The sequence below is a fragment of the Xyrauchen texanus genome, chromosome 2 (genome assembly GCF_025860055.1).
Source record: "Xyrauchen texanus isolate HMW12.3.18 chromosome 2, RBS_HiC_50CHRs, whole genome shotgun sequence".
Taxonomy (NCBI): Eukaryota; Metazoa; Chordata; class Actinopteri; order Cypriniformes; family Catostomidae; genus Xyrauchen; species Xyrauchen texanus.
The window spans coordinates 2,295,042-2,322,059 of NC_068277.1; the positions used below are offsets into that span (position 1 = coordinate 2,295,042).

Consider the following 27,018-nt stretch of genomic DNA (forward strand, 5'->3'; position numbering starts at 1 on the left):
TGTAACACTTAACGCTGTTGCTCAGTGTCAGTAATGAATGATTTTATAAAGTAGCCACATTTGCCCACATAGTTTATATTCATGGGCACTTCTGACCATAATGAGGGCATATTTGTAACCATATAAATCACATGCTTATAGAAGTGCTAACAATGAATCAATGCACTGAATTAAATGCTAAATCTGGACAACTATGGCTTCACAAACAAAATCAAATCGACACACAGTAGCTGCATATAATGTTATTTTAAACACACTGCTAGAATACTTTGAAATAATTGTCAGGTCTCTTTGTCAGATTATTAATTGTGTTCTTGAATGGTAATAGTGATGTGGGTTTCTTTCCTTGATTTTTCAGCACACACGTCTCATTATTATGACACTGTATTTACAAGAGTAAGCGCTATGTGCCCGTCTAGGGCCTGTGCATTGCCAGGGGCCTCCAAATGACGTATGAACTCGGTAGTTGGCCAGGGGCTGTACAGTGCGACAGCTTTACGATTTTGTACAGTAACATGCTTATCATACATACATTTTGCCTAGGGTCTCTTAATGGCTAGAACTGGTTCTGTGCCAGTTACAAAACATAAGCATGACTTGAACAATATCACGATGTTACACAAACAACGATACATTCACAAACCTCGACAGTGGATAATGGCAAACATGAAGGATAAAAACATTTTAAAACAGAGCTGTTATTGAACCTGTAGTACAATTTATACAACAGACATAAAGCTTTTAGGATGTCATATGTCAAATTTAATGCATGCGGCTTTGTAGGTTAAATTTGTATTTGTTCTTATACAATGGCCGAAGGGCCTTCATAGACACAGAGTCCTACTGAAGGGTCCTTGTATAGTCTGTGGGTCTGACATGTTCAATATAAACATGTGTGTGTGTCTATACACCTTATAAATACTATATATATATATATACAGTACTATTATAGGTTATAAATATAGGGTATTATAGGAGATGACAGATAACTTCACCATGGGCACAAGCGTGAGTAAGCGTACAGTGTAAACAAAGATGCAAATTGATTCCTTTCAATCAGCTGTTTCCTAAAAAAATGCAGTTTGTGAACCCCTGCACATCTGATGAAGCGCACATACACCTTCACTCTGCTGTGCATAATGGCACCAAAATAACAAAAAAACTAAAAGTATGATGAGTTGCGTTGTGTTCTCCATGCATGTTTGTGATGACGTAAGATGAATGCAAATGGACGATAGAATCAAGTGAGTGTGAAACCAGACCAACGCTGTGGGGGACACCGGGAACAGGACCGCAGCAAACGTGCCCATTGTGAAAGCCCCCTACGGCACCTGGGCACTGGCCCCATTGGCCCGGTCAATAATGCCCGCAGCAATTAACGTTGCACTATTAGCACAGACATGATTAGTAACCAATTTGATCACACTAAGGCAACATCCACTTTAATCTGGATACATTTGAAAGGGCCGTTTTCGAAACACTCTCCTACACTGCTGTTCTCAAGAGTTTCAAAACTTGCTCTTCCACACTAAAACATATGAAAATGCTTATATCCCCTTCCTGCACATGTCACAAATCACCGCTTCATGTACGGGCTGAAACGCAATTGTTTTCCTGTCCCTTACCAAAATCGAGAGTCCATGGCATATTTGGGTTGAATGGATCACATGACAACAAATACATCATCATTTTCAGACATTTACATTTATGCATTTGGCAGATGCTTTTATCCAAAGTGAATTACAGAGCACTTATTACAGGGACAATCCCCCCAGAACAACCTGGAGTTAAGTGCCTTACTCAAGGACACAATGGTGGTGACTGTGGGGATCAAACCAGCAACCTTCTGAGTACCAATGTATTATACAGAGCACTTATTACAGGGACAATCCCCCTCAAATTTGTGCTAAAATTTGACAGTATATATACTTCTTTTTCTGTCAAAATGCATTTATTTACATCTTAGGAAATAAAACAAAACAATATGTAGCAATATAATATTTAGTAACATTTTCCAAACAAAGCCTCCCACAATATAAAGACAGAAATGCACTAAAATATCACCAATTCATTAAAACAATTAATGTTTCCCAAAGTGTCCCCATAGCTTCCATAATCATTGCAATGGGCATTAAATCTCTTAAATCATCAATATTAATCTGCCAGTAGGCTGTAACTATCCGCTGTGTTACAGCAATCGTGAAGCTGCGTTCATGATTTGCATCAAGCGCCGCTTTGAACTCCACATGAAAAGCGCTTGCAGACAAAAAACATCTCATTCTGCATTTTGGTGATAGTTAAGACTTGACGTGCTTCTGGTGTGGCTAATATGCGCCTCTCAAATACGTTGAAATCTACTTGATGTCTATCACAAGTCTTGAGCTTGTTTTGTTCATCAAATAGTGTTAAGAGGGCCTTCCTCCATTTTGACAGTGACAGGGAAGCGCTGTGTGTGTGTGTGTGTGTGTGTGTGTGTGTGTGTGTGTGTGTGTGTGTGTGTTGTGAAGTGTATGTCAGTGTAATGACATCAACACATAAAGGTTACACCCAGTATGGTGAGTGTAGAAGAGGAAGTCCCGCCTTACAGGTAAAAGAGCCAATCACCTTTTAGATAAAAGACTGAAAAATAGCGTTTTTGACATGATATGCGCTAAAGAAGCACTTTTGTGATCCCATTGAGTTTACTGCTGATTTAGAAATATGTTCTTTAATCGTAATCTTGAGCCGTTTTAAAGAGTTCAGTCTCTCCTCACTCAAGTCGATAGGAGCTGCTCTTGTATGCCTTGAAAGGGACTTTATGAATCGGTATGAATGCAAGTGGAGGCTGACAGCATAAACACGCCTCTCGAAAGAAAACAGACCAATCAAAATGGACATAAATAAAATGCCCATATGCTTCCATTTCAAATGCAGCTGAAAAAGGCAAAGCTGAGATTAAAATACATTTTATGAACACGTTTTGAATGTTTGTATTGGCCATAGTCTGTAGATGACACTGATTTTCTCCATTCGTTTACTATATTAGCCAATGTTGGGTTGGTGATAGGAAAGATTGAATCTCATCGTTAATTATCAAGACTATTTTACAATAACAGGGAGAGATCTTCTGTGCACAGGAGCATATTATCAGCCAAAATATATGATAACAAAACCTGTCAGTGCTTTGATCTTTCAATACTGATTAACAGATTAGCAGATTAGCCTCCCAGAATCAAAACAAAAACTAAAATAGAATTGCTTTATGGTGCGTCACTGATCCACGCATGAAACTATCACACGGAAATGCCCACATCCTCGCGCCCACATATTGCCAGCTATAATTGAAAATGAATGATTTGTTGCTGTGCCGTCGCTGGCATTGTGTGAACTGCAGCTGAACAATATCTGGTGCCTGAAACTATAAAAGCAATGATGACACTAATTAAAATAAAAATGCAACAGCTTTTGACATTTAATTGTTCCCCTTCTCAGATTTCCCTTTGATTGGTGAGCTACAGATCATGTGGTGTAAAGCTGCATTCCTGCTCTTCTGGGGTGAGTTATGTCATGTGTTATGAGAATGATTCACATCTCTTAAATACCTACATTTTCCAGTGCATACTTTGGTATCTATTTGGTGTATCATAAGGAATATTTTACATGCACATATTATACACAGAATATAATATCCTACAATAATGAATGTTTTTAATGAATGATTTAATTTAGCTATGTAAATCTACCAAAAATAAATAAATAGATAAATATTATTCAATGCATATTTATTTGGAGTGGAGTACGGAGTGGTGGTGGCGTAGTGGACTAAAGCACATCACTGGTAATCAGAAGGTTGCTGGTTCGATCCCCACAGCCACCACCATTGTGTCCTTGAGTAAGGCACTTAACTCCAGGTTGCTCCGGGGGGATTGTCCCTGTAATAAGTGCACTGTATAATACATTGGTACTCAGAAGGTTGCTGGTTTGATCCCTACAGCCATCACCATTGTGTCCTTGAGTAAGACACTTAACTCCAGGTTGCTCCGGGGGGATTGTCCCTGTAATAAGTGCACTGTAAGTCACTTTGGATAAAAGCGTCTGACAAATGCATAAATGTAAATGTAAATTTCATTGCACTTTGTGTGACATTACCCTGACATTCAGTTAAAAATACAAGAAACATTTATTCAAGTGTGTCCTAGTGTAAATCTGGCATTTTTGGGAGTATTAGAATTAGTGTGTAAATGATGAAAGAATTAACATTTTAATTGAATTATCGCTTAAGGGTTAATCAATGTCAAATGTAAAAGTTTTTTATTGTGTTAATACATTTTATCAAGTTAAACATAAATGATAAATGTTCTGAGTGATCCATTGTTTTGAAGAGGGGGTCGGCAATTTTCTCCATGTTGACCCAAATATAATTTTTATTCTGACTCATACAGTTCCAGATTTCAAAGCGAATAAGTACTTGTGCTAATATAGTGCCACTTAGTGTCAGATGGATGTGTGTGTGCACCTGAATAGTGAGTGGGATATGGGACCACCCCACCAAAAGTAGGGGCTCTGATGCCCAGACTCTTGAAGGGCAGAAAAAGAATAATAAAATAAATAAGCACTAGATATACGTAGATATTGCACTAAACAAGGAGCCACATGTGTCGCTTATCAGGGCTGGACTGGTAATCTGGCATACTGGGCATTTTTCCGGTGGGCCGACGCACTTTGGGGCCAATCAGGGGCGGGCTGGCCATCGGGAGAACCGATCGGTGGGTCGGCCGCGAAACGGGCCGAATGGGCCGCGGATAAAATAAGCTAAAATGAGCTGGCACGTTATGCAAAACGGACCACAAAACGGTGCCACGATATGCAGAAAAGTGCAGCGAACACCCCCCCACCCCCGCTCAAATTTTGGGCCAGTTGCTATGTAAAATCCTGGGACGATTTCTCTTCCCAGTCCAGCCCTGTCGCTTATTGATAGTAATAGTCTATTTTTGTACTCCAGAAAATCAAATAAATAAAGGTACATTTTAAGTTTCAACAATAATTGTACCACAGACCTTTGTTTTGATGTTCATGAACAACTAGCTTCATACAATTGGACCCACGTTTGTTTTTCGACATTTGAATATGGGTACAATTTTACAGTTTATGGATGGAGCCACACTGAGTGCCCCGAATCTTTGGGATTTAACCATAAAGAGCATTAAAATAGATGACATTTGTTCTTTTGACCCTCTTCTACAAAATTTAATTACTCAGGAAATATTGATCCATGGCATTTAATATTTGGCTATCAATAAAAAACTACTATAAAAAACAAAACTGAGCTTGGGACCTCTGATTGAGTTGACTTAGAATGACCCTTAAAGAACAACAATCATTTTACACAAGTCATGTTCACTTGCATTATTTTTGAGAGAGAGAGAGATGATTTCAAATATATTATTTTCTATTTGCAGCCATTTTTCTTTCATCACTTCTGTCAAACAACGGCCAGACTAGTCCTCCCACACGCTCACAGCCAGCTCAGTCTACTGCTACTAGTTCTTCCACAAACTTCTCGACAAATGTTTCTCAGACCTCTGCACCTCAAAACACTTCTCATGAAAACACAAATGCAGCAGAGCATTTAACTTCTACTAATGGAGCTGGGATAGATTCAGCAGACAGCACTACAAGTATAAGTACAAGTATAAATCTTAAAACAACCAGTGAAGATATATCAACTATATTTGAAACACATAGTGTGACAACTGAGCCCTCAAACATGACTCATGTGGATACAAATACTCATATTTCCACCCTAAATACAAATACACAGGCAACTTTAGAGCAACCCTCAGTTAGCAATTTTTCCACTTCAGAAACAACTAATGAAACATTAGCCATGCCAAGAACTACTGGCTTTACAACAACACAACTGTCAACAAATGGATCCTCAACCAGCAGAAGTTCCGAATCATCGACTACAATTGAACCACTAGACACTAAAACATTCCTTAGAACAACTTTAGCAACTACAGACTCTTCATTCACATCCACTGATGTGTCTTCTACAACAACAGATACTGCTAATAATCATAACCCATCTTCAGGGATAAATTCTTCTGCTACAACATCACATTTGCTTGAGTCAGCAAACAATACTCGAGTCTCCAACACCAATAATCCCAATAGTCTAACGGTTCCCACAGATACACCATACATCAAGACAACTGTGATGGCATCAACTTCACTACCAAGAAACGCATCTATGAATGAAAGTCTTGCCTCTATCAGTACTACAGATAGTCCCACTTACCCAACAATCACCTCAAGTGATCTTCTCAACACTGGTAGCAACACAACTGATGTAAACACGTCTACACCAAATAATGTGACAAAACCCATTTCAGCTACCACCACCACTGAACAAACCAGAGTAAGCAATAATCCTGCTTCTAAAACAACCCCTGAAACATTAACCACGCCAAGAGCTACAAGCTACTCTACAGAATACCTGTCAACTGCTGCCCAAGAACCAACAACTGGAATGAATTCTGCAGGCAACACTAAAAGCATAAATCCTAAAACAACTAGTGAAGACATATCGACTACATTTGAAACACATAGTGTGACCTCTGAGCCTTTTAAGACAACTCATGTGGATAAAGACAATACTACTCCCATCCTCAATAACAATACACAGGGAAATCTAGAGCAAACCTCAGTTAACAATATTCCCACTTCAGATGCAACCCCTGGAACATTAGCCAAGCCAATATCTACAGGCTATTCCACGACACAACTGTCAACAAATGGATCCTCAACCAGCAAAAGTGTCACAGATCCAACCCGATATTCTGAATCAATGGCTACAACTGATCCACTAGGCAATGAACCATTCATTACAATATCCACTTTAGCAACTACAGACTCTTCATCCACATCCACTGATGTGTCTTCTACAACAACGGATGCTGCTAATAATCATAACCCATCTTCAGGGATAAATTCTACTGCTACAGCATCACAGCAGCATATGTCTGTAAACAATACTCGAGTCTCCATCACCTATAGTACCAAAAGTCTGATGAATTCCACAGAATCACTAGACACCAAGAAAGCTGTGATGGCATCAACTTCACTACCAGGAAACGCATCTATGAATGAAAGTCTTGCCTCTATCAGTACTACAGATAGTCCCACTTTCCCAACAATCACCTCAAGTGATCTTCTCAACACTGGTAGCAACACAACTGATGTAAACATGTCTACACCAAATAATGTGACAAAACCCATTTCAGCTACCACCACCACTGAACAAACCAGAGTAAGCAATATTCCTGCTTCTAAAACAACCACTGAAACATTAACCACGCCAAGAGCTACAAGCTACTCTACAGAATACCTGTCAACTGCTGCCCAAGAAACAACAACTGGAATGAATTCTGCAGGCAACACTAAAAGCATAAATCCTAAAACAACTAGTGAAGACATATCGACTACATTTGAAACACATAGTGTGACCTCTGAGCCTTTTAAGACAACTCATGTGGATAAAGACAATACTACTCCCATCCTCAATAACAACACACAGGCAAATCTAGAGCAAACCTCAGTTAACAATATTCCCACTTCAGATGCAACCCCTGGAACATTAGCCAAGCCAATATCTACAGGCTATTCCACGACACAACTGTCAACAAATGGATCCTCAACCAACAAAGGTGTCACAGAACCAACCCCATATTCTGAATCAACGGCTACAACTGATCCACTAGGCAATGAACCATTCATTACAATATCCACTTTAGCAACTACAGACTCTTCATCCACATCCACTGATGTGTCTTCTACAACAACGGATGCTGCTAATAATCATAACCCATCTTCAGGGATAAATTCTTCTGCTACAACATCACATTTGCTTGAGTCAGCAAACAATACTCGAGTCTCCAACACCAATAATCCCAATAGTCTAACGGTTCCCACAGATACACCATACATCAAGACAACTGTGATGGCATCAACTTCACTACCAAGAAACGCATCTATGAATGAAAGTCTTGCCTCTATCAGTACTACAGATAGTCCCACTTACCCAACAATCACCTCAAGTGATCTTCTCAACACTGGTAGCAACACAACTGATGTAAACACGTCTACATCAAATAATGTGACAAAACCCATTTCAGCTACCACCACCACTGAACAAACCAGAGTAAGCAATATTCCTGCTTCTAAAACAACCACTGAAACATTAACCACGCCAAGAGCTACAAGCTACTCTACAGAATACCTGTCAACTGCTGCCCAAGAACCAACAACTGGAATGAATTCTGCAGGCAACACTAAAAGCATAAATCCTAAAACAACTAGTGAAGACATATCGACTACATTTGAAACACATAGTGTGACCTCTGAGCCTTTTAAGACAACTCATGTGGATAAAGACAATACTACTCCCATCCTCAATAACAATACACAGGGAAATCTAGAGCAAACCTCAGTTAACAATATTCCAACTTCAGAAGCAACCCCTGGAACATTAGCCAAGCCAATATCTACAGGCTATTCCACGACACAACTGTCAACAAATGGATCCTCAACCAGCAAAAGTGTCACAGATCCAACCCGATATTCTGAATCAATGGCTACAACTGATCCACTAAGCAATGAACCATTCATTACAATATCCACTATAGCAACTACAGACTCTTCATTCACATTCACTGATGTGTCTTCTACAACAACGGATACTGATAATAATCATAACCCATCTTCAGGGATAAATTCTACTGCTACAGCATCACAGCAGCATATGTCTGTAAACAATACTCAGGTCTCCATCACCTATAGTACCAAAAGTCTGATGAATTCCACAGAATCACTAGACACCAAGAAAGCTGTGATGGCATCAACTTCACTACCAGGAAACGCATCTATGAATGAACGTCTTGCCTCTATCAGTACTACAGATAGTCCCACTTTCCCAACAATCACCTCAAGTGATCTTCTCAACACTGGTTAGCAACACAACTGATGTAAACACGTCTACATCAAATAATGTGACAAAACCCATTTCAGCTACCACCACCACTGAACAAACCAGAGTAAGCAATATTCCTACTTCTAAAACAACCACTGAAACATTAACCACGCCAAGAGCTACAAGCTACTCTACAGAATACCTGTCAACTGCTGCCCAAGAACCAACAACTGGAATGAATTCTGCAGGCAACACTAAAAGCATAAATCCTAAAACAACTAGTGAAGACATATCGACTACATTTGAAACACATAGTGTGACCTCTGAGCCTTTTAAGACAACTCATGTGGATAAAGACAATACTACTCCCATCCTCAATAACAACACACAGGGAAATCTAGAGCAAACCTCAGTTAACAATATTCCCACTTCAGATGCAACCCCTGGAACATTAGCCAAGCCAATATCTACAGGCTATTCCACGACACAACTGTCAACAAATGGATCCTCAACCAACAAAGGTGTCACAGAACCAACCCCATATTCTGAATCAACGGCTACAACTGATCCACTAGGCAATGAACCATTCATTACAATATCCACTTTAGCAACTACAGACTCTTCATCCACATCCACTGATGTGTCTTCTACAACAACGGATGCTGCTAATAATCATAACCCATCTTCAGGGATAAATTCTACTGCTACAACATCACATTTGCTTGAGTCAGCAAACAATACTCGAGTCTCCAACACCAATAATCCCAATAGTCTAACGGTTCCCACAGATACACCATACATCAAGACAACTGTGATGGCACCAACTTCACTACCAAGAAACGCATCTATGAATGAAATTCTTGCATCTATCAGTACTACAGATAGTCCCACTTACCCAACAATCACCTCAAGTGATCTTCTCAACACTGGTAGCAACACAACTGATGTAAACACGTCTACACCAAATAATGTGACAAAATCCATTTCAGCTACCACCACCACTGAACAAACCAGAGTAAGCAATATTCCTACTTCTGAAACATTAACCACGCCAAGAGCTACAAGCTACTCTACAGCACACCTGTCAACTGCTGCCCAAGAACCAACAACTGGAATGAATTCTGCAGCCAACACTAAAAGCATAAATCCTAAAACAACTAGTGAAGACATATCGACTACATTTGAAACACATAGTGTGACCTCTGAGCCTTTTAAGACAACTCATGTGGATAAAGACAATACTACTCCCATCCTCAATAACAACACACAGGCAAATCTAGAGCAAACCTCAGTTAACAATATTCCCACTTCAGATGCAACCCCTGGAACATTAGCCAAGCCAATATCTACAGGCTATTCCACGACACAACTGTCAACAAATGGATCCTCAACCAACAAAGGTGTCACAGAACCAACCCCATATTCTGAATCAATGGCTACAACTGATCCACTAGGCAATGAACCATTCATTACAATATCCACTTTAGCAACTACAGACTCTTCATCAACATCCACTGATGTGTCTCCTACAACAACGGATACTGCTAATAATCATAACCCATCTTCAGGGATAAATTCTACTGCTACAATGACATCTAAAACAACGTCCAGCCCAGTTGCCAACTCTCTCCAAACTGAGGTACATTATCTGCATGACATTCAGTGGCCCCAAACATTTCTTTGCATTCTATAGCAAAATATCATTTCCAAGTAGCAAGACCAAGTAGGATTTATTTGAAAAACAGATAGCACAAGCCACTTACCAAGGGAAACATTTCACAACAATCTGTTTGTTTGGTTTCAAATTATAAAACAAATGATATTGGTCAAAATGAAGACAAGCAGTCAGGGGCGGAATGGCCATCAGGAGCACCTGGTGGTTTTCCGTTGGGTTGCTGTGTAATTTGGGACGGCACATAGCAGCACAAGTACCGGCCCACCCTACAGGCAATAAAGGCGGCCGCCCAGGGTTTCAACATGCCTGTGCGGATCCCATTACAGTGAATTTTCCATAAACTTCGGCAGGCTTTTATTTTGAAATGATTTGCACATCGTAGCACATATTCACATATATGCTATAACACTGTCCCTCACATGGATCTCATTATTTGACATACAAATCACAATAATGGAGACAACCAAAGACAACATATTAAGTATAAGATGAGCTCTGAATAATCACAAAATGACAAATAACTTCAAGTTAGAATAAATACAATAACAGCAGCAGCATATATAAAATATGCAAACAGTAAAGCTATGAGCAGTACATAGTCATTTGCATAATTTATTCATAACGCAAAGTATTAGTGGGAGCTGAAATGCGATTAAATGAGTCATGAAAAATATTACTTTGTGGCTATTTGTGTCTTTGAGGATTACTTTGAGGACAGCAGAAACAGAACTTGACAAAGCATTGGGCTTTTCACTTTTTCTCAAGAATAATCTGGGGAAGGAATTAAAACTGCAGATATAAAGATGAAACAAACTCACATTGAGAGAAAATAAGAGCAATTAATTTGCAAAATTCCAGCAAAGATCTACACATTAAGAGGCATGTTTATTTTGTTTTTCATATATTTATATTTGTTATATGTATAAAGGGCGTGCCTAATGGGAAAGGGAATTAGGGAAACTAATTCCTAAGGGAAACAAAATAAAATGTGGCACCTACGATCATGCCCTGGTGGACAGAATGCCCCGCCGCGTTCTCGGGAAACAGCAGGTGTCTCCCCCGCCCCTGGCAGTGGTTCTCTTTGCTCCAGGTGGTTGGTAAGGAGCCCTTCCCTGTTTACGGTTGGCGGTCTCATAACCCATCACGTTTCAGCGGCTGGTAGGGGTCTCCTCCGTCCCTGGCAGTGGCCCTGACTGCTACAGGCGGTCGGTTAGGAGCCCCTTCTCTGTCTTCCAGCGGATGGCCACGGCTGCTCCTTAGAACTCCAATACGGTGTATCCCTCCTCCTTCCCAGATTTCGGCACCACTGTAAAGGGATTAATGGAAAGAAGGAGGCGAGAACCGGCTTGACAATATCAATAATAGTTTAATTAAGAACTAAACAAAAAGACAAACACACACTAAGGTGTCGGACAGCTGCCCGTAAACCTCTCTCTGTCCCACTGCAGTCTTCATTTGGCCTTTATCCCTCTCTGAGGCTTGATTAGCCTGATTAGGGGCCGGGTGTGTGTAATCACGAAGAGTAGCTTTAAGTTCAATTATTTAGCATTTTCTTAAAAGCCTATTTTTGGAGGGTGTGCCCAATATATTAGCTTATGTGGTTATTTCACAGATATTCTTATTAAATCACTTGCAATACACCCATTAAGCACATTGCAATTTGATAGATTGTGCAAGCATATAAGTTGGGATCTTAGTAAATCAGGGCCTTTGTATAAGTTTATATTGTTGATTGTGAATGTGCTGATCACCACCTGTGTGCTCTTGAGGGGAACTGACTTCATACATCCAGTAAAAATCTGAAGAACACCAAAGATTCAAAGTCACTGAGCAAAAAAGCCTCCTATCTAAATTCAAATTTTGCTATCTAATGCAATGAAATGCAGACATTTGTAAGTGTGACTTTACCATCCAAAAGTGTCCAAATACTTTTTGGGGCCACTGTGCACATAGCAAACCACAAACCATACCATTTCAGTCATAGAAACTATCTTTACCCTTTGACCTGGCTCTCACATTCTACCATTTTTCTTTACATCTTCACAGGAAGCAGTTTCAAGACAAGCTGACTCCAACCCCAAACCTATGGACACATCCACAATTTTTCCAACCACTCAAGAAAGCCAGACAACATACAACAGCCCCTTAGACTCATCTTCTATGTCTCCATCATCTGCTCTCACAACTGTAAGAAAAGACTCCAATTCAGTCCTTGTGTCCACCCCGTCAACATTTGGGACATCCACGTACATTCAAACAGGGCTAGATAATGTTGATTCAAAAGGAACAACAACCACAGACACCCTCGCAAACAACAAGGTACCTTCAACACCAACGGGTCAAACAAACTCGACATCATCCGGCAACACCGCTGGAGACGGAAACATTGATATGTCTGTAAAGTCGGAAAGGGGCGTCATTGTGTTTTTCCTAAACGAACCCAATGTGCCTGAGTTTAAAACGATCACCTTTAATCACCCACTGGTACAACAAGCCACCATTATGACAACAGATTCAAGTCCTTGAAGTGCTCTTGACAAGTACAGTGAGGAAAATAAGTATTTGAACACCCTGCTATTTTGCAAGTTCTCCCACTTGGAAATCATGGAGGGGTCTGAAATTGTCATCGTAGGTGCATGTCCACTGTGAGAGACATAATCTAAAAAAAAAAATCCAGAAATCACAATGTATGATTTTTTAACTATTTATTTGTATGATACAGCTGCAAATAAGTATTTGAACACCTGAGAAAATCAATGTTAATATTTGGTACAGTAGCCTTTGTTTGCAATTACAGAGGTCAAATGTTTCCTGTAGTTTTTCACCAGGTTTGCACACACTGCAGGAGGGATTTTGGCCCACTCCTCCACACAGATCTTCTCTAGATCAGTCAGGTTTCTGGGCTGTCACTGAGAAACACGGAGTTTGAGCTCCCTCCAAAGATTCTCTATTGGGTTTAGGTCTGGAGACTGGCTAGGCCACGCCAGAACCTTGATATGCTTCTTACAGAGCCACTCCTTGGTTATCCTGGCTGTGTGCTTGGTCATTGTCATGTTGGAAGACCCAGCCTCGACCCATCTTCAATGCTCTAACTGAGGGAAGGAGGTTGTTCCCCAAAATCTCGCAATACATGGCCCCGGTCATCCTCTCCTTAATACAGTGCAGTCAGCCCTGTCCCATGTGCAGAAAAACACCCCCAAAGCATGATGCTACCACCCCCATGCTTCACAGTAGGGATGGTGTTCTTGGGATGGTACTCATCATTCTTCTTCCTCCAAACACGGTTAGTGGAATTATGACCAAAAAGTTCTATTTTGGTCTCATCTGACCACATGACTTTCTCCCATGACTCCTCTGGATCATCCAAATGGTCATTGGCAAACTTAAGGCGGGCCTTGACATGTGCTGGTTTAAGCAGGGGAACCTTCTGTGCCATGCATGATTTCAAACCATGGCGTCTTAGTGTATTACCAACAGTAACCTTGGAAGCGGTGGTCCCAGCTCTTTTCAGGTCATTGACCAGCTCCTCCCGTGTAGTTCTGGGCTGATTTCTCACCTTTCTTAGGATCATTGAGACCCCACGAGGTGAGATCTTGCATGGAGCCCCAGTCCGAGGGAGATTGACAGTCATGTTTAGCTCCTTCCATTTTCTAATGATTGCTCCAACAGTGGACCTTTTTTCACCAAGCTGCTTGGCAATTTCCCGTAGCCCTTTCCAGCCTTGTGGAGGTGTACAATTTTGTCTCTAGTGTCTTTGGACAGCTCTTTGGTCTTGGCCATGTTAGTAGTTGGATTCTTACTGATTGTATGGGGTGGACAGGTGTCTTTATGCAGCTATCGACCTCAAACAGGTGCATCTAATTTAGGATAATAAATGGAGTGGAGGTGGACATTTTAAAGGCAGACTAACAGGTCATTGAGGGTCAGAATTCTAGCTGATAGACAGGTGTTCAAATATTTATTTGCAGCTGTAACATACAAATAAATAGTTAAAAAATCATATATTGTGATTTCTGGATTTTTTTTTTTTAGATTATGTCTCTCACAGTGGACATGCACCTACGATGACAATTTCAGACCCCTCCATGATTTCCAAGTGGGAGAACTTGCAAAATAGCAGGGTGTTCAAATACTTATTTTCCTCACTGTACCTTCAATGACCTTAAATAAGCCATCTCAAAGCAAATACAAAGCTAGGTGTTTAAAAAAAAGCGACATGACTAATTTTAATGACAAATCTACATTTTTAGGGCGATTGCCCAGAAATTGTAAACATTGTGACGCTGTGGCACTTTCACTACATTGATCTGTTTGTTGAGCCTCTTGGCGAAGCAACAATTCAACTGATGGTGTGAGTTTTGGGCAGGACTATATGTTGACCGTCCATTACAGAATTAACCTTTAAAGCTGAAGTGTGTAATCATTAAATGCATGATAACTACCAAAAATCATAAAAACATAAACAGTCTTCCACACACTGGAAAAGTGAGCAAGAACACCAGTAAAGGTGCCAAATCAGGGTAATGGGTTAAAACGCTGTCTTTCTTGAACCGTATATGACCTTCTGTAACCCCAATCAAGGATTTATTAAGCATAATGGCTGTAAATGGTGTTCATGTAACACGTTCACTATTTTATATCATATTGTAAATCTGTATTCTGTCAATAATGATGAAATTATCATGTTTGGATGAAATGTAATACTAAGCTGTGGGGAACAGAGAGAGAAAAAGAAAGAAAGAAATGCACGAACTGAAAGTGTCGCTCTGTTCCTGGTTTCTGTACATAAAGTACTGAATGAATATTGCAATTATTTCAGGATCAATCCGATCGTTTGACTGCGCAGTTACAACAAACAAACACATAAAGCATTCGGAGTAATCGTTACATATAAATTATTTGTTTAAAGACTATCTTTCACTTTAATATTATATCAAATATTAGTGTCGTTATTGAGGGGGTGTAATAAACGTGTATTTATATTTCTGAATGTATGGGCTGGAGTGATGACCGAGTCAAATATGATTTCTTAAAAATACTGAAATATTTTGTAATATAACATATTACATTTGTATTATTGTATTGTATAAAATATATATTTTATTGTAGTTATCAAAGATTGTAGTGCTGACTTTTGGAAATAAAATAAGAACCTGCCAGTATGATTGTATAATACCGTATGCATAGTTAATTTAGCATTTGTATGTTTGTGTTGGCTAAAAATATTAGATGTGTTTTATTGTGAGATGTCCAAGGATTCTTGGTTGTTGTTGTTGTTTTTTCATATAAAATAAAGCATCTATGACTGACTGTGTGTGTGTGTGTGTGTGTGTGTGTGTGTGTGTGTGTGTGTGTGTGTGTTTATTTATCTAACTTTTTAATAGTTTTCATATGCCTTCATTTGTAACTAAATACAGTTTGATGAAAACGTTCAATTATCTATAATTTAATTTAATTTAATCAATTGTCACATATTATACATACATTTCTGCATATACATGGTGAAATTATTTATTTTTCACATATCCCAGCTAAGCTGGGGTCAGAGTGCAGGGTCAGCCATGATACGGCGCCCCTGGAGCAGATAGGTTCAAGGGCCTTGCTCAAGGGCCCAACAGTGGTGTCTTGGTGGTGTTGGGGCTTGAACCCACGACCTTCTGATCAGTAACCCAGAGCCTTAACCGCTGAGCCACCACTGCCCATATAGATAGATATATCTATAGATAGATAGATCAATAGATTTGTGGATTTGAGGCATAATGAGTTTTTGGTATAATGTTGATTAACACAAATATTAATTTTGAATCATCCATCTTTTACAAAAATACAAAAATAAAAATCTGTGTTACAGTAAAACACTTACAATGGAAGTCAATGGGTCAACCCGTAAACATTAAATTAATGTTTCAAAAGTATAGTCACAAGACATAAACAACACGTGTGTTAACATGATTTTAATATGATAAAATAGCTTTTTAAGCACATCTGTGTAAAGTTTTATCCAATTTTGCAACTTCACTGCCATGACAACGTAATGCTGTAAACCCTAAATCGATCGTAAAAATGAAGTTTCAACAAACACAGCTCAAATACTGCATGATTTCCTCCTCCTGCAGATCTGCCCTGAGCCTCTTGCAGCACCCACTATCCTTTTCCTTTTCTTCTAAGTCCTGGGCTATTGTCATATTTCTTTTTGGGGGCTTTAGGTGCCACCCTTTGGGGGGTGGGGGCTCTGTCATGTCATTCTTGAGAGAGTTGTGAGATCAGCAGAGCTCATTATAGGCACCAAACTCCCCTCGCTTCAGGACCCCTACATGAGGAGGTGTCTGAGGAAGTCTCAGAAAATAATCAAAGATCATTTTCACCCAGCGTACATGCTATTAAGGACACCTCCTTCAGACAGGCACTTCAGAAGCATTAAAGCTCTGACTAACAGTCTAAAAAACTGTTTTTACCCTCAGGCCATAAGTCTCCTCAACAATCAAGAGGTTTCCTCACTAACATTCATCTCTATGGTACGATCTATAGATGCATCAGTTATGTTCTGTGGGCGGCTGTGGCTCAGTTTGTAGAGCGGATTGTCCATCAATTGCAGGGTTGGTGGTTCGATTCCTGGCCCACACGACTCCACATGACTCCATTTGCCAAAGTGTCTTGGGCAAGACACTGAACCCCAAGTTGCTCCCAATGGCAGACTAGCACCTTGCATGCAGCTCTGCTGTCATTGATGTGTGAATGGGTGCTATATAAGTGCAGACCATTTACCATGTTCTCTATCGTATTGATATTCCATATGAACAGGGATTTTCCAGGTCTAGTGACGTAGATACTCTTTAAGACAGTCTGGCTGTGCCAGTCACACCCTCATTAGTGCCCTAAAAACAGCATGAATTCACAGCTTCTTTGATCTCCACTTTGGGTGCAAGACATGGAAGCTTTATACTAAATACATACTTCATTCACCGTGTGATCCACTTACCTTAAAGGATGGGCATCTGTCTTTGGGCAGCCTCCCAGGATTGCTGTTGTGAAGTTTCTTCATTATTTCAGTTTGTGTGTGATTGAAGTTCTCTGTAAGACATATTGCATGGAGTGGCATAAGCTAACACGCCTAGGAGCAGCTTTGCATTCTTACTATTCATAGTGAGAACCGAGCGAACTTCTTTCATCTCATCCATTATTCCATTTCTCTGGTGTGCTGCGATGTGGCTAATCCAGTCAGATACGGTGGATGTACAATGGTGTGTGAGTGTAAACATTCAAGAGTTACTTAAGTAGCATCAGAATGGCCTAAGTTTGAATCCTGATCGTCACATCTGGGTGCCGTCAGAAAGACATGAGTTCGAGTCCCACTCGTGCAGACAAAACAAAAATGGCAAGCACTGGTGGTCATGTTTGTGGGACTTGTGCTGTTGCTTTGCCAATAGAAGATGGGCATGATAGATGTATTGCATGCTTGGGATATGACAGTGCAATAAAGACTCATGAGGATCCCTCAGCATGCATGGACTGTTTCTTTATGCCCTTGCATACAAGGGAAGCCCGTTTACATTTCTTTGGAGGTAAACATCCACAGTCTCCTCCTCAGGGGGAACGAACTAAAAGTATGAGAAGAGACTCTGTCAGTGAGGGCTCTTCTTATGCAGATTTCCAGATTGAAGATACTTTCTCCTCTGGGGCAGCAGAAGAGGATGTTGATGTGGTAACTCTATTTCCCTCAGATGAGGATGATTTTTCTGACGAACAGCATACTGAAGAAGATTCAGGAAACGTAGGAAAACGTTATTGTGAGTGGTGGTGGCGTAGTGGCTAAAGCACAGGTCTGTTAATCAGCAAGGTCGCTGGTTCAAACCCCACAGCCACCACCATTGTGTCCTTGAGCAAGGCACTTAACTCCAGGCTGCTCTGGGGGATTGTCCCTGTAATAATTGCACTGTAAGTTGCTTTGGATAAAAGCGTCTGCCAAATACGTAAATGCAGCCAAAGCATTGAAAACCTGTATGCTCCCTCGAAATTCAGACAGAGGCTTGCCTGAAGACTATTGAATGTGGCTGGGGGCCATTGCCCTCAGTAGACTGTGTTCATTAGCCCACCACCACCACCAATCACCCTCCTGCAACTACTATCACCACAATTCAGCCTTTAACAACCACAAGCCCACCTATTACTGCTACAACAACTACAAGCCTGTGAACCACCACCAGTCTGCTTTACATTTACATATACATATACGGCAGACACTTTTATCCAAAGCAATTATTGCAGGGACAATCCCCCAGAGCAGCCTGGAGTTAAGTGCCTTATTCAAGGACACAATGGTGGTAGCCGTGGGGTTAGAACCTGTGACCTTCTGATTAACAGCCCTGTGCTTTAGCCACTACGCCACCACCACTCCTGTTGTTGTCTGCTTACAACAACTACAACCACAGACCCGCTTACATCCACTCCCAACACAATCCTCCATTTTAACAACAATATTACAACCTAGAACAACTACCTCCAAATGCCTGCCTACAACAATTACCACCACAAGCCTTCCTACAACAACTACTCCCACAAGCCTTTCTAGAACAGCTCCCACAAAAATCCAGCTTACAACAACCAGAAGTCTGCCTACAACAACTACCATCACAAAGCTGTCAACAAATACTGTACTACCACCACAATCCAGCTTTCAACAACAACAAGCAAGCCTACAAAAGCTACCACTACAAGCCCACCTACAAATTCTATCACCACAATCCAGCTTTCAACAACTACAAGCCTGCCCACAAGTTCCACTACAAGCCCACCTACAACTACAATCACAAGCCCACCTACAACTACTTCCACTTTAATTCAGCCTGGGAGAAACCAGACTCACTGTGGGGGCCAGTTCCCCTCTAACTAACATCATGAATGATGATGCAGGTGATGTGTCTGTGTCTCAAACCGTGTTTGGGAGACTATTCCATAGTTCAGGAGCCAAATATAAAAATGATCTACATCCTTTTGTGGATTTTGATGGTCTAGGAACTATTAACAGGCCAGAATTTTGCGATCATAATGAACGTGATTAATATAGCGTGGTAGAAGGTCACTTATGAACTGTGGAGCTAGACCTTGAATTATTTAGGTGGGCCCATCTCAATTCCCTCCCTTCCCCAAGTTATCTTTCTTTTAGTTGCCTTTACTCATTTGTCAAATTGAATGATAAGCTGAAATTGTTGTGAGAACACAATATTTCAATTTTTCATACAGTCAACTAATTTAAAAAAGTGATTAAATTGAAATGGTATGAAGTGGCCATTTTGGTGATTTAATGTTCTGTCCAGTTGTGCACTAGTTGTGGACCCTCTCTTTCTACCAGGTCAGTGATGCTATGAGATATCAGATTTTCTTGTGCTTTGTCAAAGAAAATGTGTGACGTAAGGTGAATAGGCTGCCCCAAATTAACAGAATTCTAGTTATGATATGAGTCTTATCATTTACAATCTATGTTAAATGTGGCAGAATGACATTTAAGATACATTTAGTAGTTTTGTACTGCTAATACCTCTATCAGATGGAGCTACTGAGATATAGTATTGACTCTTAAGGATAGATCATCTTGCAAGTGATTGTAGTACTTTATTACAACATTCAGCATGCAAAACACAATGTTAACAATCAACTTTCAAATCATTTTCATAGTTCTAAGTTCTAACATACACCTTCTGGTGCTACTTGGACATGTCATCAGTGATGAACCCGGGGTCAAAAGGTGTTTCGGGTCTTTAATCAACAGACACCCTCGCCTGGGCGACCCAGCCGGGGGTGATCAGTCCCCAGCCTGTGTCCAAGTGGCGTGCTACTCCACGGTTCCCCCCTCCTGATCCACAACCATCGTGAGGTTGTCCTTTAACTCCAAGGAGTTTGAGTGTTCGGGGTAACGACTGTCCTGCAAAGCCCCGGCAACCGACCTCCACTGGCTCATTGCGTGTTTTCCAGCCGCCGCTCCTGCACTCCTCCACCAGCTCTGCATATTTGGCTCTCTTGCGCTCATTTGCCTCTTCCAATCTGTCTTCCCAGGGGACAGTAAGCTCCACTATGACCACCTGCCTGGTCGACTCCGATGTAATCACCACGTCTGGGTGGAGTGAAGTGGCCGTGATGTGATTCGGGAACTTGAGCTGCCTTCCAAGGTCCACTTGAAGGTGCCAGTCTCTTGCATTGGCCAGGAGCCCGCCTGGGGAGCGTGGCTGCTGATGTGCCTTCTCTCCAGCTCTGACAAAGGATATGGTTTGCTTGGAGGGCTGCTGACTCTTACTGCTCTGAATTGCTGTGGTGATAATATCCGCAAGAGCCCTGAGGACCTGGTCATGTCGTCAGCGATACCGCCCATCCCCCAAAGCCTTTGGACAGCAGCTGAGGATGTGCTCCAGTGTGCCACTCCTTTGGCACAGTTGGCATGTTGGTAAGTCTACCAGGCCCCAGCGGTGTAGGTTGGATGGGCTAGGTAGAAGATCCTACACCGAACGGATCTGGAACTTGATGCGCTGTGGTTCAGAGCTCCACAGCTCTGCCCAGGTGATCTTGCGCTGCTCGGCGTTCTCCCACCTAGTCCAGGCACCTTGCTGTTTCATACCGACCATCTTAGTCATACGGTCCTCCTCCACCTCTGCCCGCACCTCGTCCAGCACCAACTGACGCTTCTCCCTCCCTCTTGATTTGTCATAGCGTGGCTTAGGGAAACTGCCCAGGCCTGCACGTCCCACTGCCACGTTGCCAACCAAGACACCATGCCTCAGCCGAGCCTCCGCTCTGTCCACCGCTTCCTGTGCCTTCCACTTCCTTCCCGTCTTAACACAGATTCCAGCTGAGGAGACTTTGGCATCGGAGGAATCTCGGTACATGATGACCTCCCGGGCACGTGTGACCTTGAATTCCTCGGACAAGCTGCTGATGGGAAGTTGCAACTTGGTGGAATGGCCATAGAGGGCGATGTTACTCAGGGACCGTGGGAGTCCTAACCACCTCCTGAGGAACTGACTGATGGTTCTCTCCAGTGCTTCTACCGTTGTCATGGGTACCTCGTATATAAGAAGGGGCCAGAGAAGCCTTGGTAGGATTCCATGTTGGTACATCCAGGTTTTGTACTTTCCTGGAAGCCCCGACTTGTCGACTGCCGTGAGCCAGTTCGTCATGTACGCTTCTGGTTTGTTGGAGCCGGTTGTGTCCTTCAGGGCGCTGTCAAAGATCTTCCCCAAGCTCTTGACTGGTCTTTCTGTTACTGAAGGAATTTGTGTCCCCTCCAAGTTAAAGCGGAACCTATCGGCCACTTTGCCTTTCTTTAAAACCAGGGACCTGGACTTGGCTGGCTTAAAACTCATCCTTGCCCATAGGATGAGGCGTTGGAGCCCCTGAAGAAGCCATCTACACCCAGGAACTGAAGCTGCTGTCACAGTAAGGTCATCCATGAAGGCTCTTATGGGTGGCTGCCGAGTACCAGATCTAGACATGGGACCTCTACATTCCACCTCTGCTGATTTGACGATCATGTTCATGGCTAGAGCGAAGAGTGGTACGGAGATTGTACGCCGGTGATAATACCCTTCTCTAGCCGTTGCCAGGCAGATGTTACTGTCCCTGATGAAACTCTCAATCTGAAACTGTTGTAGTAGTCCAGAATAAGGTTGCGGATCGTCTCTGGCACATGATGTCTTGTCAGTGCTTCTTTGACCAGCTTGTGGGGAATAGACCCGTAGGCATTGGTAAGATCCAGCCAGAGTACGGCAAGGTCTCCTCTGTTCTCCTTTGCCTCTCGGATCAACTGGCTCACCACTCCTGTGTGCTCTAAGCATCCAGGTACTCCTGGGACTCCCCCCTTTTGCACTGAGGTGTCTATATACCCGTTCTTCAAGAGGAACTCCATTAGCCGTTGTGACACGATCTTGAAGAAGATTTTACCTTCGACACAGAGCAGCGAGATTATGCGAAACTGGTCGATGGTACTTGCATTCTCTTCTTTGGGTATCCAGATCCCCTCTGCTGATCTCCATTGGGAAGCCACCTTCCCTCTCTGCCAGAACACCTTCAGGATTTTCCAGAGTCGTAAAAGGAGCCTTGGGCACTGTTTATAGACCTTGTAAGGTATTCCGCTGGGACCAGGAGTGGAGTTTGATCTTGCTGCCATTACCGCATCCTTCACTTCTTTCAAGGTGGGCCCGGAGATGTTGAACTGGGCCGCTGGTTCTGGAGGTTCGATGAGCTTCTCACAGGGGCCGAGGTCTTGCTCCCTAGCAGAGTCACTGAATGTGATACTGAGGTGGTGGTTCATTTCCTCTGCCGAGCACGTGAGGTTGCCGGTTTTCTTCTGTCCCAGGAGTCTCTTAGTGAAGCCAAAGGGATTTGAGATGAATGCCTTACGCTTGCGGGCTTGCTCCTTTCCCTTTTTTCTGTGCCACTCGGCCCGCCTGAGTGTGGTGAGCTTCTTCCTTACAATCTCTCTGAGCTCTGCCAGGGCCATTTTCTCCTCCTCCTTTGCTACCTTGTACTGACGTTTCAGGGATCGTAGATCTTGTCTGAGCTGGCTGATCTTTACCTCTCGCCGGTTTGGTTGTGATGGAGTAGATGTACCACACTTTTCTGTAACACCAAACCGCTCTGCGCCTATACCCATTGTGAGGGTGCACATGGTACAGAGTTTCTGTTCAACATTCCCCTTGCATGTCGACTCCAAGATCTTATCGAGGTCCTCATCGAACTGGTGCCACTCCTTCTTGTTAGCGGCAAATAAATTACATTACAAAACAATATTAATAGTGACATCAAAGCTACAATGGCAAGTACAATTGACAAAAACAAAAAAAACATCAACATGGCTCCATTCATTTAAGTTGCTTTCAACAATGTTCGATTATCCATGTTTTTATCAGCATTGATGTTGATCTAAAAATAATCTAGTGATGAGAAACACATAAAAAAGGTTATGAGCATATCATTCTTGATTAGCAGCATTACATGAAATGCACTGTAGAGGACAATCCTTCTTTTAAGCACACATTGTAAGAGGAGTTTTCCTGAAGTTATTCTTTTTACATCATGCTTGTGAGGTAAAAGTTTGATCGGTTCTTTTTTCCAGTTTATTACTAGATCTGTGTTCAATATGGGTAGCCGGTGGGCTGTAGATAATCACCACGGACACAAAAATATATTTTGGGGTTTTATTCTGACAGCTGCTTTAAAAAAATAAAACGGTGGAAAAAACAGCGGTCGATGGGGCCGTATATATAAAAAAGGACATTCATTACAAAACAATAAATACAAAAATGAAATATGGTACAACAAAATACAACAAATGAATACAAACAGGGCATTAGCCTACCCATATGCTTCAACATACATCACCTTAATACATGCATAATTTACAGCACCCTACCCTACCTAAGTACTTGCTCAAACTAGTCAATGCATCTTATGCATTTAACACATGCTGAATTCACTCAAAGCATCTTATGCATTTAACACATGCTTAAATCACTCAGAGCATCTTATGCATTTAACACATGCTTAAATCACTCAGAGCATCTTATGCATTTAACACATGCTTAAATCACTCAGAGCATCTTATGCATTTAACACATGCTTAAATCACTCAGAGCATCTTATGCATTTAACACATGCTTAAATCACTCAAATCGTTTTATGCATTTAACACATGCTTAAATCACTCAAAGCATCTTATGCATTTAACACATGCTTAAATCACTCAGAGCATCTCATGCATTTAACACATGCTTAAATCACTCAGAGCATCTTATGCATTTAACACACGCTTAAATCACTCAAATCGTTTTATGCATTGTAATGCAGTCAATGGAAAGGTGGCGAGAACCGGCTTGTCAATATAAATAATAGTTTAATTGGTAAACTGAAACAAAAGACAAAACACACACATGACGGACATGTGCGTAAACTATCTCTCTCTCCCGCACAATTTCCGCAGTCGGCCTTCATCCCTCTCGGAGGCTTGATTAGCCTGATAAGGGACCGGGTGTGTAGAATCATGACCCGGCCCCGCCACATGCATTTAACAAATGCTTAAATCACTCAAAGCATGCATTTAACATTCCTTACATGTGCACAACATAGTCAAACTACACACATGCATCCTTCAAAAATGATCCTTAACAAGCACTCAATTTTAACAACGACTCCAGTGAACACATCCTTAATGTCATTTATAAGCATTTTGTGTAATATGATATATTTACCCAAAGAATTATCAACCGATGAACAAAACCGGGAGCTCTCTTGCACAACATATGTTTTCACGTCTCTAAACAGCACACATATGTGAAACACCAGAGAGTGCTGGAAAGTGGGTGTTGCAAAACTCTTAAAGGGGCCACGTCCAATTTATGACTAGAGTTAAATTAAATTAAATTTCTCCAGTTGGCTACATAGGTAAAGCAATTTTTAATATCAGCTCAACAGACAGACCCAAGAGCAGAGAAAACATTCAAAGAATGTATTAACAACAAATAAGAGCAGTCACTGGGCTGTGACATGTCGAAGATCCCCGCACCGGCTGCAGCAGCGGGAAGCGATCTCCGGTAGCGTGTGCCCCGTGGCCGCGCAAGGGGCAGTTCATAAAGAGTGTGTTCTTAGGATGAGTGTGTGCATTGTGGAAGTCGTAGGATCCTCCGTTGAAGCTTAGTGAGCTGCAGAACAACACTCGACTGAGATGGGCGATGTTTCTCCCGACACACGGGCAGAGATGAGGTATCCTCCGTGGAAGACCAGCTGACACTCAGCAAAACTGGAAGGCAACCACACACACCTGACACGCAGGCTACCAACAGATACACGAGACAAGACCAACTAGATAAAGAGAGTGAAGTTAGTACTCAACATCAAACAACAATGTAGAAGATACTGAGACCACGACAGGCTGAAGAAAGGAGAGAATTAGTGGCATGATCAGCGTTCCTCCAGGAACAATCAATGCCGATCATGCATGCCGGCCACGCCTGCGAGACAGGAAGGAGAGAAAATGACAAAACAAACAAAACAATCCAGCGGACTCACCAGAGCAATGACATATATTAGTGTGTGTTTGACAAACTGAAGGAAAGATCTGCCAGTAGTGAAGTCAGTAGATATACAGAAACTCTTTTCTTATTTTACATGAAAACTTACAGACATTATTGAAACTCATAATTATTATAAGAGTATTATTGTTGTCTTTTGATAAAAGTCGTGCTCAGCAGCTCACAAACTGTAGGGAAATAACAGATTTACTTTGTTCTTATAATGATTCAATCTCTTTGCAGGTCTGTAGAAAAACACATTTTATACATTTTCTTTTGACCATTGATTCATTTCACACAAGACACTCATTTGTCACCTTCTGGCATCTCCAGAAACGGTCACTGAATCATTAAATGGATCTGAACTAAATTTTGGTGAATGTAGTCAAAACAGGCGAGCCGCTTGGATACATATAAATCCCACAATGCACTGAAAAATACAGTTGTGCACATGGTCAGTTATCATTAATGCAATTGATTAAATAATGTATTCAGGACCCGTTTGTGCTCCTCAAGATGCCCTTTATTTTTACAGCTAATTTTGCACAATTTTGCCATTAATTTGCAATACTTAAATCTCTACATATACGACAAATACAAGCATATAATACTTATTCAGTATATTAATATACTTATATATCATAATTACAGTATATATTAATACTGCAAGTGTTGAGTTTGTGTGAATCTGTAACTCACCGTTCATCATCACATGATGTTACTGTGATAAAATCACTAATTAACCTTCTTTTCTTTCACTTTGATTGTAAGTCACTAAAACCCAGATTTGTGATTTTATTAAAAAAGTTGAAGTTATATTTTGTAGTAATTAACGGCACAAATGCTGTCGATTGAGCTGGACACTGAACGCAGATATCAATTTCCATTTTAGACATTTTCATCAGGATCTAATTCACATCTTCTAAATATCAGAATTACACATAAATCTTAAACATTTCAAAGACATCTGCTGAACGTCTTCTTGACATACGTGTTATTGACAGATTGCAGATGAACAAACAACATGTATAAAATCATGTCATGTAAACACACAGCAGTATTTGTATTATAATAACTTTATAGGTTTAATCCGTATGTAAGGGATCATGACAGATTAGTTCCTTCAATACCTCGATAGAAGAGCAAGACTCTTTTTTAGTCCCTCCTTGTTTGTCTCCACGACACTTAAAAAGACATCTATGTGCTTAAAGAAGAATGCATTGTTGGGCAGATAGGTATATCCAGTTTAGATGCTTTACAGTCACATGACTTTAATCTTAGATAATAAAAAGCATTTCAGGAGTTTACTCATCTTCATCACAGGACTAACCGCAGAACCT

At 41.3% G+C, this 27,018-nt stretch overlaps 1 protein-coding gene and 1 pseudogene across 1 annotated transcript; one reads left to right on the forward strand and one right to left on the reverse strand.

Moving 5' to 3' along the window:
• The first annotated feature begins 8,443 nt into the window (after positions 1 to 8,443).
• On the forward strand, positions 8,444 to 13,163 carry si:cabz01085394.1 (mucin-5AC). The gene is made up of 2 exons (XM_052140560.1): positions 8,444 to 10,589; positions 12,672 to 13,163. The coding sequence occupies exons 1-2, from the start codon at positions 8,910 to 8,912 to the stop codon at positions 13,149 to 13,151; spliced, it is 2,160 nt and encodes a 719-aa protein (XP_051996520.1). The 5' UTR covers positions 8,444 to 8,909; the 3' UTR covers positions 13,152 to 13,163.
• Positions 13,164 to 20,384: 7,221 nt separating this feature from the next.
• On the reverse strand, positions 20,385 to 23,280 carry LOC127618146 (uncharacterized; annotated as a pseudogene).
• Between the last annotated feature and the right edge of the window lie 3,738 nt (positions 23,281 to 27,018).

Bases quoted from the DNA above. Each gene is read 5' to 3' on its own strand.
- si:cabz01085394.1 (XM_052140560.1), top strand. From the start codon at position 8,910: ATGAACGTCTTGCCTCTATCAGTACTACAGATAGTCCCACTTTCCCAA. The intron at 10,590-12,671 runs GTACATTATCTG...ACATCTTCACAG, and splicing joins CCAACTCTCTCCAAACTGAG to GAAGCAGTTTCAAGACAAGC.